This window comes from Falco rusticolus, chromosome 7, assembly GCF_015220075.1.
Source record: "Falco rusticolus isolate bFalRus1 chromosome 7, bFalRus1.pri, whole genome shotgun sequence".
NCBI lineage: Eukaryota > Metazoa > Chordata > Aves > Falconiformes > Falconidae > Falco > Falco rusticolus.
In genome coordinates, this window is record NC_051193.1 from 55,081,457 (window position 1) to 55,095,302 (window position 13,846).

The window sequence follows — 13,846 nt, forward strand, 5'->3', positions numbered from 1 at the left end:
TTAACTAAAACAAATCTTGCACATACAGCATTACCGTGGCAATACCTATTGATGATAATTATCAAAGGATACACTCAGCAGAGATTGTTCTGGTTTGAAACAACCCAGGCTTGGTGCAGCCCAGACGGCCAGCGGCGGGGTGTGTGTGTGGGGCGGGGGGGTGTCCCGGTGGGGGGGTCGCGGGGAGGGGGGGTCTAGGGGGGGTCTCGGGGGGGAGGGGGGACGGGCTGCGCTCCCCAGCGCCGGCCGCGCCCGGGGGCTGCGGTAAGTACCTGGGCGCCGCCCGCAGGAGCAGTTGTGCGGGGTTAGGGCACTGGTAATGCGAAACCAGGCCTGTTGGGTTTTGTGCGTGGCCCCGCAGGCTGAAATCTGCATTCCAGATGAAACCTGCAGCAAATCGGAAGAGAGCCTCGTTACTTTTTTTCGCCGTTCCACCCCCCTCCACCAACTTTCAAGGGCGCTCACCCGAGTCGGCTCGGGCCGGCCGGGAGCTGGGGGCGCGTCCCAGGCTGCGGGCGGTGGCACGGGAAGCTTCGGATTCGTCACTTAGGGAGCTGATACGTTTTGGTGGTTATGGATTTAGAAACGGCCTTTACCGAAGTGGAAGGACTGTGCGGAAGGGCCCGTCGGGAACGCTGTGCCCAGCCCCGCGGCGCGCGGGGACGAGGAAGTGGCCCCGGCCCGGCGCCAGGGCCCCGTAGCCGCTGGGTCGCGGCCGCCCCGGCCCCGGCCGTTGCCCGAAGTTCCGACCGAGATTAGTGCGCGGGCAGATCGGCCGTGACAAACAGCGCTTTGTGCACCGGAGAAAGTTACCGGCGCTGCTGCCAACTTTTTCATTTCTTCACAATTTTTGACGGTGGGTGTTTTTGCTGCTCCCGAGGTAGTTCGGGGGCCGGGCGGCCCCGGGGCGGCGGGCGGGGCCGGGGAGCCAGGCTCGGGCTGGCCGCCGCGGCGGGGCAGGAGCGCTGCCTGCTGCGGGGCCGGGGCGCCTCCCGCCTGCCTGCTGCACGTAGTAACTACTCGTCCGGCGGTGAGTAGCGCCGCTGGAAGCAAACCTGTTCTGTACTTCACGCGACATGGAAGAAGGAAATGCAGTGCCTGATTGTAGTGAGCTTTCAGACCTGGAGAACGCAGCAGAAAGCGAACCTGATCTTTTCACTGCGTCTTCTGCGAAAACACTTCTGGGATTTACAACTAAACTTGAATCTACGGCTTCCAAAGAAGCAACAGGGCTTAAAACATTTCAACCTTTGCACACCAATATAAATACTCATGCTAACACCCGGCATGAGAGGAATGATAATGATTGTAATGACGACTCAGAAAATCAGCACGGCATGAATAGTACCAGTGGCCAAGCTGACCCAATGTCTGGCAGGGAAACTGACCTGGATCTGGCGTTAGCAGAACAAAACAAATTACTACTTCACCGTTTAAGGTTTGTACAGACTTCTTTGTCTGAATCTGACAATGATGACAAGGATGCTATTCTCGTGCAAGGCACTTTGGTTCATACAACAAGTGATACAGAGTCGGACACAGAGAGTAAGGACCTAGATGCCAATGAAAACAATACAAGGGAATCTGGGCTAAATAATGCTGCTTTGTCTGCTGAGGCTTTGGACAATAACAATCAAAGTAAGGAAGAGTCAGAATCAGAAGGGCACAGCAACAGTGATGACACTGTGGATACAGATGACATTGAGTTACACCCACCAATTTCCAAGCGGCTCCCCAAAAAGCTGGGTGGTTTTCTGGAGCACGACTCCAATGGAAAAGACAAAATCTTAATGGATGAGCAGTTCAGTGGCTTGCTTGCTACAGGGGAATGCCCTCAAGAACTTCCAGATGAAGAACAAAGACCTTCAACTGATAATATATCGCTCCAAAAAACAACACTGGCTGAAAAGACTTTCCAGCTGCCTGCTTTCTTTAGTGGACTACGTGTGAGGAAAAAGGGACTAACCACAGAGGATGGGGAAACTGTTACAGAAATTAAACCGAGGGAGAATGATTTAGCTCTGCTTAAATTACGACAGCCTGTTAAGAAATCCAGCATTACGTCAGGTTTGACCACTAAAAAAAAATCAGCTGAACCTAAAGCAAGCCCTACTTTCCTGGAACAGCTCTCGCACTTGTTAAACATAGATGTCTCCAAGAATGAAGATAGAGCTGAGGACTCTGGTGACGGATCTGGGGAGACCGAGGACAGTGATGAAGCTCAAGAGAACAAGGCCTCCAGCAAAACAGAACCACGATTTTCCTCTGAGGAAATAAAATCAAGCCCTGCGGAATCTGCACTCGATGTCTTTAAAGCTTTATTCACACGGCCTCCCAAAAAAGAAACAACTGCAGATCCTTCAGAGCTGGAAGCCATAAAGCGCAAAATGAGAACTGAAAAAGAGTTCTTAAAAGCTGTATTTGAAAGGTCAAAATCAAAACCTGGGGATGGATCATCAGACAAATCTGTAGGTTGAATTACTTTTTATTCCTAATATCTGGAAATAGGTGGAGAAAAAATAATTTCTTGTTTAAATATTATTGGTGGGGACTTTAGGTCGAAATGTCAGCATTGTCCTCTTCTTTTGGCAATCTCCAGTTTGGATTCCCAACTGAAGAAATCGTGAGGCTAATTTGTCAAAATTCTTGATCATCTGCAGAATTCAGTGAGAACTGATGATGGTCACAGCCTTACTGTTACAAGTAAGAACTAAAAAATCAGTTTCTGATTTTAAAAGACCACTACAAAACAGTTGCCCATGTGTTACATATGGCTTTAAATCAGTTTGGTGGTGCAAATATTTACTGTTGTATTATTTAATAGTTTCTCAATCTCACTCTTTTTCTTTCATTTAGTTTTTTATGTTTAAAAGTAAAATTTCATTTTACCCTTAGGAATAATTCAATGATAAAACTGATATATGAATTTATGGATTATTTTCATCTTGATTTGTCCAAGACATATAATTTAAAGTAATTTTTTCTCCTATTTATGTGTGTAAGTCTGGCTTTGGAAATATTGATAAGCATTTAACCTTATCCGAGTATACCTTAGTGATTCCAATTAGACAAGTTATGGATTAATTAACCATTTGCAAGGTTAATATTCTTAGGCATATGGAGATTTACTTAGTATATTTTTAAGAAATTAAAATCTACGCTGTTTTCATAGAACCATAATGACAAATGAACTCTAATTAAATGAGCAGCCCTTGGGTTGGGGAAACCCCAACCCGAAATTCTTACAGCTACGTCTACGGCAGATATAATCAGTCCGGAAGATTGTTCTTATGAAGGGGGAATTATCTGAATGATGAAATTTGCAAGACTAGACCCTAAACGTGAAGCTACTTAAGTTAATTTGCTGTGTCAGTTGTACTCTGTTTCGAATTCTTATTCTTACATAAAATTTAAACTTTTTAAAAAAGTCTTGACTGACACCTGGGCAGACCGATAATACCGGTTTGTAGCAAATTACCTGTGGGGAGGAGAGAAGAGATACTCGTTGGCCATGGCATGTATGACAATTGCAGTCTGCGTGTGCCCTTCCCATTCCTGGCTTGATTCTTCCTGGTTACACCATTCCCTGCGCTGTGCTGGCATAAGCATTTGTGTGGCTCACAGCAAACCTATCTGGGAAGCTGTCATCACAGCAGCGAGGGAGGAAGAAGCACACGGGTCAGCAGGAGTGGCTTTATAAATGTCTGCTTAACGTCCGGTCTAGTGCAAATGTGCATTTTCTCAGGGCAAAGGCAGAGTAAGAAGGTCTGGACTTTCCTTTTTCCTTGCTCATCTGGGCCATTTATGGGGCCACTTTCATATAGGGTTTTGCTGTTGCTGCAGTTCTGTCTATGCAGTTACTCGTAGTAGCAAGTTGTCAATCAGATTACAGAAATGTTAGAGATATAAAAAAAAAACAAAATGTAACCCTCTAAAAGAATGCTTGTTTAGTGGGGTTTTTTCCCCACATTTAAAGGGTTATTTTAGCATTCCAGTTGACAGTGCAGTTCCATTAACAGCCACTTTGATGTGGCAGTATTATGTGGTGTGTGGACTGAGCAAGCTGCTGGAGGTGGGGCAGGAATTTCATAAACTAGCTCTGCTTCCACAAAATTATATTGTCAAATGATGTCTTCGGTGAATTGCACTAATGTTTACTTGTAAGAGGAGCACAGATGGGTCTTTGCACTCTGGAGAAAAGATACAGGGGAAAAAACCCTAGTGTTCTTGACCACTGTGGTTCACCAAAGGATAGACAGCTTTCCACGTTGATGTGAACAGTTTCTACAAATCATTGTTATGTTGCATGCATTATGTCATCTTCCTCCTCAAAATTATTTTTTTACACTGATTTCTTTCTATCCCTTTCAGCCAGCCAAGCAATGTCTCAATCAGTAGAATGAGGCATGGTAGTTGCTGTTTTGGAATCAGTTGATAATGCAGACTTTAATTTTTTCTTGCGTAATTTTAACAGCCTGACCTGAGTCCCTCAGAGCAAGATGACAAGACTCCAGGGAGACTCCAGACTGTCTGGCCACCACCAAAAGCAAAGCACGAAGAAGTAAAAGTAGGATTAAAGTACACAGAAGCAGGTAAAACAAAGAGGTGAAGCATTTGCAGAAATTAGTTTCTGACATTTTTAATCTTGTTTAATACAGAAATGGTGATAAGTCACAGTATTTTCTTTTCTGGAAAAATAGATCTTATATTTTGGATACCTGCTACCTGTTAAGCATCTGATTTTTAAATGTAAATGGCTAAGTCTGTGTGGAAGTCTAAATGTTTGCCTGTACAAATTCATGAGGAAAGGAGTGTTTTTTTGCTAAATTAGGTTATTCATTTCCAATGGGATTCTGTTCAAATGAGCAACAGAATAGTGAACAAATGGAAACCTGAATGCCTTTTCAATTGCCTTAGAACGCGGGGGGGGGGGGGGGGGGCAGTGACCTGCTGGACTCTATAGTCTGGCTGCAGATGTTCTTCAGGTGGTGTCCAGAATAAAAGTAACAAATACCATTATTACAACTTGTGTATAAACAGAGGAATACTCATACCTGCTGAGATCACTTTTATAGGTAGCTATGTGTGGTGGAATTACAAACCAAGCTTTTATACTACCTTGCTGTGAGAAATTGTAGAGGGTAGTGCTGTACGGTTCTTTCAAACTCCAGTGGATATCTGTTTGGCTTTGTATATAAGAAAGGATAAATAGGCAGGTCTACAGCTTTGTATTGCTTAGTGTATTACTCCTTTCTCCTTCTTTCCTTAGTTTTCTCTGCCTTAATCTTTTTTTTTTTTAAAGTGGGCATGATACTGGAAGTGTAAAAGCTGCTGGAGGATTCAGAAAACTTGGTTTTGACAGGAACAACATGTTTCCAGTACAGACAGAATTGAATTTACAGCGCATCTGATCAGTCTGAGGTGTGGAGTCTATTACTAGTTGACCAGGACAGGTATTCAGTTGTTGAAAGGGAGTGCTACAGGCTCTTTCTGTTACTCTTAGATTGTTATTATAGGCTATATGCTTGCAGTGTTTAATTTTACTCAAATAAATATTTTTTTTCCTTATGACTGTAATCATCTGTGGCAAAAGCATATGCTGAAATAAAGGAAAGGAAACTGAATTAAAAAAGCTCCAGATTCTACTACTTGTGAAGAAATTAGGTCATGTTTTCCTGAAATGTCAATAAGAAGGACAGACTGGCTTAGAGCCCATGTAAATTGTTGCTCTTTTGTTACTGTGATATTTTGTGTGGCAGTGTCATCAACATGCTGATGGTTAGTTTACTAAGTCAAATTTTTATACGGACCAGATTCTGCAGTTCATTAGTCACTCCAGTGTCTGGCAGAGGGAGGGATTTGAATGAAAGCAAACTGCTGGTGATTTAGCTAGGATGAGACGGAAGCGGCGCTTTTAAAGGAAGTAGGCAAAGGATGTACTTGCAACATATGTTGAGACTGCAGTAGAGTTGCAGGTGTGCCTCAGTGATTAGCAGGTTTGTGTTTCTTTCAGCTGGTCACGGATACCCAGAAAGCAGTTGTGGCAGCAATGACACTGTGAGCATTGTAAGTTGCCGGGGATGGATTAGTTACATCTGCTTTTCTGAGTACTGGGGTGACTGTTTTAAAGCACTATATACAGGAATGAAGTTATGCAGTCTTCTGCAAGTGAAGGAAGGTACCTTTCATGTGTAGTGCTAATAGAATTTTTAAAAATTCAATGCCGGTCTTATTGCTGGGGGGGCAGGTTTGTGGTTTTTTAAATGAACATGGAAGTGGCAATACAGCATTACTTCTAAACTCAGTATCTTGTTGCTGACAGTGATTGGTACCTTCAAAATGCATGTGTATACTGGCATTTGCCTTCGTGCCCCTTCCCATCCAAAATTCACTCCCAGCCACCTGTACCATAGGAACTTAGTGTCCACAAATTGGACTTCTTAAAATTATGATGTAGAACAGGTTAATGATCACCACTAGACTGACTGGTCTCAGCCTGAAACCCTATTTCTTACCCCAGTGTCTTGCCCTGACAGCTAAGTCAGGATGAATGAAAAATCCTTGATTTCAGAATAGAGTTCAAAAATTATGTGGTGGGGATGCCTGTGAGTCCAGTCTTCCTCAGTGATGTTCCTGAATAGGTGATTATCTGTAACATAAAAAATGCTGAAGTGATTATGTTAGTATTTTAATTTCTGTGATTGAGTTTTATCTACCAAAACAATAGGAAGCTATATACAAAACAATAATAACAGGCTGAATAATTAGGTAAATATCCATTTAGCAGAGCTTTATTTTAGGTTTAAACAAAATACATCTGTCACAAATTGGTTACATCTAAGGATAAATATGTGGACATGTCTTTGTACTTCTAACAGGGTAGAAGTATATGTATTTATTTTATGAAGTAGCATAGATATTTCTTTTCATTTGTCATGAGAAATCAGTATTTAAAGTAACACTGCAAATTTGGAAGTTGGAATACTGTAATCTTTCTTACAATTCTGCACCAAGTCTTTGATTTACTTCCTTCATTACTATGCACAATGGCAACTATGACAGGAAGGTAGGGATATTGAGGGAGAGGATTCCTGGCTTTTTGATCTTTTCTCACCTCCTTGCCATGTTTTTTCTCATTGTTCGTGTTGCTTAGTGGAAGCAAGAAATTCAGGCTTAATTTGGCCTACGCAGCAGACATCACAGTGACTCATAGCAGCTTGGAGGAGTAGCTAACTCCCTCCTGAGGCTTGTAGTCTGGCTTGATGTGTGGGAAACCAACTGCAAAGCAAATGGACATAACAAGGAACACGTGTGTGGGGCTGACTAGGCCTGTTAGGATATTAGAAGTGAAAGAAGTTAGTGAACAAGTATAACTCTGCAATGGGGTTTTTTTCATGCCTTTGATAATGTCTTGCATAGTCATAGTGTGGTCACCCCCAGCACCTGAATCTTGAGTTGTAAATTTTGAATTAAAAGGATGATATAAAATATGCCAAAATATCATACGTTTTCTTAATCCTTTAATTCTTCTGTTTCCATAGAGCAAGTGACTGTGTTGTCAACTAGTGCTCTATAATTAGCACAAGCTGCTTACACGGTTGTCTAGAGAAACTGGAACTTCTTTGAAGTGTGTCAGTCTAAAGTCTGAAGTCCAGAAAGTCTGTAGTACATTACACAATTTATATCGTGGAAGACTAGAAAAAGGGTATATTAATTTATAGTTATAGATTTATTCCATGGAAATCTTTCCTGTGTAATCAAAGACATTTCTGTGCATATTTCTCTGGTCCTAAAGTTCTATTCTGTTTTCATTATAAAGTTTTGTTTCCTGCATAGATCTTGGAGAGATTTCTCCCATTTTTTAAACATGAAATCTGATGGAAAGGTAGATGTGCCAGCTGTTACATATGGTGAAAGTATCTAACCAGCTAGAGGAGACAAATCCATGTCTGTACTGAGTGAACTCATCTGTGATACTAGATCACATAGAATCCACATATAATGAATGTCTCAGCTGCTGCATGTGACTAGATCAGCACCTGCAGCCTCTCATGTCCAAGAAGACATGAGAGTTTAAACATGCTTTTTGCTGCTCATAAACCTACTTACGTTTGAAGAACAGTTTCCACATTAAGGTGGTATACATACACAGATCCTGTGTTTCCTATTAAAAATTAATTTTTAGCCTTTAGGATTAAAGTAGTTCTCTTGTATTAAAACAGAGTTTAGTCTTTTGCTAAAGCAAAACAAATAAAAAAAGATATGAGAGAGAAGTATTTGAAATTCCTGCTAGAGAAAATAAAAAAAAAAAACAAAAAACAAAAAAACAAAACCAAAACCCAAGTTCTAACATAAATAAATTTAGGGCTTTTTTTCATCATATGTTTTCTTGGTAATTCAAATTTCTGTATTCAACATGAAAAATCCTGTTCTCATATAGCCTGTCTATTCATCATCCTTAAATCTGCAGTGAGGTAATGCTGTCTCTATGGTGCCACAATTTCTATAACAACAGACTGTGATGCTGTAAGCACAACGTTCAGGGTAAATAAGAAAATCAGAAGGTGACTGAGAAAGCTCTTATTAAAGAGTGTCTATGTAAGTGGTGAATGAAACACAAAATAATGGCAGATATTTATTGCAAAGTCTCAAATATATTAAAGCCTTAGTCCCCTATCCTCTGCGTTCCCAGCAAGAAAATGGGTTTATGGTCATGATGTAAATGCAGAGAACAACCAGCTTATGTGAGAGAAAGAGAAGCATAATGGTCTGAACAAAGAGATGAGGGATAAGAACATGATTTCTTATCTTTCTTTAACATAAACTTCCTTTGTGGCCTTGAACAATTTGTGTTTGTCTCCAAAAAAAGACATAATGCTTCATGTTGTTAGTACCCTGAAGGAAGCTGTTGTAACAGTGGCTGCTAACAGTTGGTTTCATGTTAAAATAAAAAAGTTGACTTTTTTTTTTTCCCATAATTTCAATTCATTTGATTTCAATGTGGTATTTGGGGTTTAGTTCTGGGATTCTATTATAAATGTTATTGTAATGAATTAGATAAAGCAGGACTACAGCAAACAGGATATTGCTCACTGGTTGAAGGTAGTGTTTCTGTGATTTAATGGTCACTGATCAATTTAATTTGACCTCAGAGTTCAGGTGGGCTGCATGAAGGTTTTTTAAATTATTTTATTACGTATTTTGCAGCATGACAAGCATATTTGGCCATGTTATGTCAGCGTTTCATATTCTGACAAATACACTAGCTCATTATTGAGAAACTGAGTTTCTTACTACAAGCCAGATTGTTGTAACCATATTATATTCCTCTAGAGTAACAATGACATTTTCTCCCCTTACTTGTGGCAACTAAAGCTATAATTTTATGGATTTTTAAAGTATTGGACATAGTGCTGCTTGGAAATCTCTGCTTTCTCAGACAAATGGGTTGTGCATGTGCTGATCAATGCAGCAGCCACTTTTCCAGATATCTTGCAGCCCTGTCTGCTAAGATTTACTTTGAAAATATTAAAAAAAAAACCCAAACAACAACAACTCAAACCAAGTAACAAACATTTCCTTTGCTTTTCTCTCCCCACCTCAGCTGATACTGTCATTCATACTGTGACTCTTGAGACAGGAGGAAAAAGATAAGCACATGTTAATGCTGAAAATTTGTTGTGATACTTGTGTTCTGTTTCCAGCCCTTCTGCTACCTCCTGGAATGACTTCAGGAAAGTTGTGAGACTTTTCCAAGCTTTAGTTTACCCATCCGTAAAATTGGAATAAGAATCCTGACGTATTTGTCAAGCGTATTTCAATTCCTTTTCTGTTTGTAGGCCATTAGCATTAGCTAGAGATGCAGAATGGAAAAGAATACTGACTTCCTAAACTTAAATCTGAAAAAAAAAAAAAATAGCATTTAGAGTATGGTAACTGTGCCTAAGGTCATGTCATAACATGTTCATGCCTTCCTATACACTGAGGATTATATTATTATAAAATAAGGGGGCAGAAGAGTTGTGCTCCACTTCTTGAAGAATCCCTGCTTTATTTCCATTGTCCATAACTCTATAGAAATGTAGTCATTTTAGGAGACCTATTGTTTTTTAGTTTGGATAAATCTGTTGCAGTAGATGCCTGAATGTTTTGCAGTATACAAAGCCATATCTGGATGCATGCATCTGTGTAGCCATAGATACCGCTGTGCTGAACAATTCACATACAGAACAGCTTTGGTCAACTCAAAGTAGAAACTTGATTTTTAAACTACATTTTTCCTAGTGAGAAGGTTAATCTATTATCCAAATATAATGAAGGCAAGTTCTGTGAATTATTTCTTTTACTGTAGTTTTTAGTTTGAAATATCGGCACCACTATGGGTCCTACCAAAGTGATGTTGCAGAGGCCCAAAACAGTCACAGGGTTTTGTGAGATGATTCTTGTTACATAGTTGAAACACAGTGAAAAGGCAATTGTGTACAGCACAAGAAGAATGATTTTGTATTTTATTTCCATGGTTCTATTTCAAAATACATAAGGCCCTTTATACTACAGGAGTGCTTCTGAGTTTCATTGAGTTCACTTTCCTGTTCTCCAGCCGCACTGTTCATGTGATGTAAAGTTCTGTTTGGCCCAGCATTTGAACATGAGATATTTAGATAATAGTCTAAATGAAACCCTGACACTTTCTGAAAATTTGCACCTAGATTTAGAACTGCTTTTTGTGTTTCTTTTTAGTTAAATTTGATATCATCTCTGCCAAGTTTGCCCCCTCTGCTACAGCACAGACACATACTCTTACCTGTAAAAAACCCAACCCTACTGATTGTACATTTCTTAGGTTTGTATAATCCAAGTTTTAAGTTTGTCAACAGTTCTATTGAGAATTGCTGAGAATATATTGGGGGAGGTGGTGTGCCTGTGCGTATGGATATGTAGTAAGCCAACACTCAACCACATATCCGCCCACTTTTGAATAATTGTGTGCTTAGACTGCATGTATAGTATACATGCATTCTCAACGTATGCTTACTATATATAGTATACGGTGATTGCGAAGGTGTTATAGATTTAGAATAAGTCCTTTGTATTTTAAATTTGTGCTAGATGAAGTAGGTAGTCTGTAACTCATCAAAGAAATTCTGTAATAAATTTCTTCCTCATGTTTGCTAAAAAGGTGTTATTTGTTTACCGTGTTGCGTTGGTGAATGTGATTCTGTAATAGATTGGCTTTGTAAGTCTGAAGTAGGACATTTATTGAGAAAGAAGTCATGTTTAATGTCCCCAGCAGCAGTACATCTAACATTGCCTGCCTGGGTGAGTGAAAATGACAAGCAAAACTATTCATTTCTATCAGGTAAATGAACTGTAGCTGTAACCTCTCACAGCGAACGAACAATCAAGTAGGTAAGGTACTCAGGTGACTGCTTCTGAATAGTGCTTTATACTGCTTTGCAGTCGGAAAGAGTAAGAACTATTTTCTTCATTTCTGTATCAGACAATCAAGGGGTTGCTGTTTTTTCCTTCAGGAGGCTGCTTTTCTGTGGGCCTTGTTATGTTGTTCTCAGGGAATCCAATGAGTATTGTGATGTTATTTAATTTTCTGTAGTAAGTTAACTCATATCTTCGGTGTTATCTCAGACAGTATTTAGATACTGCACTGATGGCTTGTTTAGGACTGTTTATTTTCCACATGTCCTTGTCCATCTGTTTCCTTTCCTCACATCTTCCGTATTTTCATTGTACCAGAATCTTTAAGGTGCTAAAACTTTAGGCCTGGGGGATTTTTCCTTCCCTTAAAAGTCTTAAATAATAAAAATTAAGTTGCAGTGAAGGATGTCTCTTCATTTTGCAGACTGGGGAACTGACATCCTTATATGTATTGAATTACAGGGCTGTAAAAGAGTTCAGATTCCATGGGAAGTAAAGAAAGGAGGACAGATAGGAGTAGGTGGAATGGGGTGAGGGAAGGAGGATTATAATTATGTGTCAAAACCACATTCAGTATTGTTTTAGCAAATCCCCTATCCCTAAAAAAGAGGCAATTCTAAGAATTTCTTTAAGTACAATCAATTTTAACTTCCTGGTTCTGAAAGGATGCGTAAGTACAAAACTTGTTCAAATTGGTGTTCAGAAAGTTTGGGGAAGTCTGTCTGTCAACTTTTTATAAACCTAAGCTTTGGGCTTCAACTGACCAGTCATCGTGTAAAAAATGCAATTTTCCCTCTTAAAATGTTGCATTCATGTAGTGTTTCAAATAAATGTCTGTATTTCTCCCAGTATTACATCTGGTGTAATACCCATACAAGTGTGAAAATTATGCTTTGTAAGTACTATTCCAAGACTGAACAAACAACATATTTTGGAAGTTGTTCATGACTATGTTTATTGGAAGAAAAGCCTGAACATTTGCTGCTTTTTAGGACTGTAGCCTGGAAAAAGCCTGGAAGGTTGCATCAATGCTTCTGTAAAAATACATAAACAAATAATAGAAAAGGTGGAACTGTGGTGAATGCCTTCCCTTCTGACGCCTGGTGGTTAGAGGGGAAACTACACGGGGAAGTAATGGAGGAGGAACTATGTAGTAAAAGGGAATACTGAAAATTGTGGGACCAAGGTTACTAGGGAGGGAGGAAAGATTAAGAAACCTTCACTATTCTGAAATTTAATGAAACGGCTCAATTAAAAGTTAATTATTTCCTCTATGCTACACGGTGTGGTACATCTCAAGAGAAGGAGATTGCACTCAAGTTTCCCAGCTTTTGTTCTTTAATTGCTTTTAAATTGTATTAACATTATTTCCACATACTGAGTTTAATATGTAAGATTTTTTTTAAAAAATGAATGTTCTGATCAGAAGTGACTATATAGTTCATTTATCTTCAAAGCTTCTACCTTCTACTTAAATTTTGAGATCATGGCAGAGAAGATTCCTAAATTGCTTATGTAAAGTTTGAGGAGTAACACATCTGTTTGAAATGCAAGTTATGGAGATTTCTGTGGGAAAGGTTTTCATATAAGATTTTATTTAGAATTATTCAAGTAGGTAATTTGTTTTATTATCAAAGAAGAAAAGGTAGTTTTTGCACAGTACAGTTTTGAACACAATTAGCATAATACTGAATAATATTTGAGTATGTATAGTTGCTTTTTGCAACAGTTTTGGAGAATCAAAGTTGCCATTTGAAACACTGTGACCCACCATATCCAGTATTCCCAAAGTTGTAGGTTAAATTTTCGGGTCACCAGGTTTACCAGTGAGAGCTTATATCTTTTCTTTAAGAAATGGTGTTTGAACAGTGAAGCTTGCTCAGATTTGCAAAGATTTACATGAGGATGTATTGTGTATTGCTGCTCTGTATTCAGATTAATTTCTGTGTGATTATACAACTGGACATACATTAAGCATTTGCATAAATTACATAGGTTGGCCAAAACATCCAGATTTTATTTGATGTTTGGTTTTCTATGCATTGAAGAAAAACATGCATGCTATAGTGTGTATTTTCTTTGCAAAACAATGAAGCATGCCTTATACTTTAGTAATATCTTACATTTCTATTTCTACCACCCGTTAGCATATGTCATACATTGGCCGCTGTCATTGCACAGTCTATAATTTTTTTTTTTTTTTTTTAAGTGCATGTTTTAGAAATAACTTAAAAAGCAAGCGAAGGAATTCTTGAAAGTGTTCCCATGCCAGACTTCTGTCTTCTAATTGGATTGTGTGGAATGAATCTGTCAGAGAAGGCTCAGCTTTCTCACCTGCATTACTTTCCTTGCCTTACCAAGCAACGCGAAAAGACAGTATGAGTGAGCACCACTGTTATTTTGAATTTAAAGT

The 13,846-nt window shown here is 39.5% G+C and overlaps 1 protein-coding gene across 1 annotated transcript in view; it reads left to right on the forward strand.

The window, feature by feature from the left end:
* The first annotated feature begins 281 nt into the window (after nt 1-281).
* Nucleotides 282-13,846, forward strand: part of LOC119151193 (formin-like) — a 148,306-nt gene continuing 134,741 nt past the window's right edge. The window contains exons 1-2 of the mRNA XM_037394815.1: nt 282-2,468; nt 4,475-4,592. Coding sequence (XP_037250712.1) covers nt 1,077-2,468; nt 4,475-4,592 — 1,510 coding nt within the window. The 5' untranslated portion in view covers nt 282-1,076. The remainder of the gene's footprint in view (nt 2,469-4,474; nt 4,593-13,846) is intronic.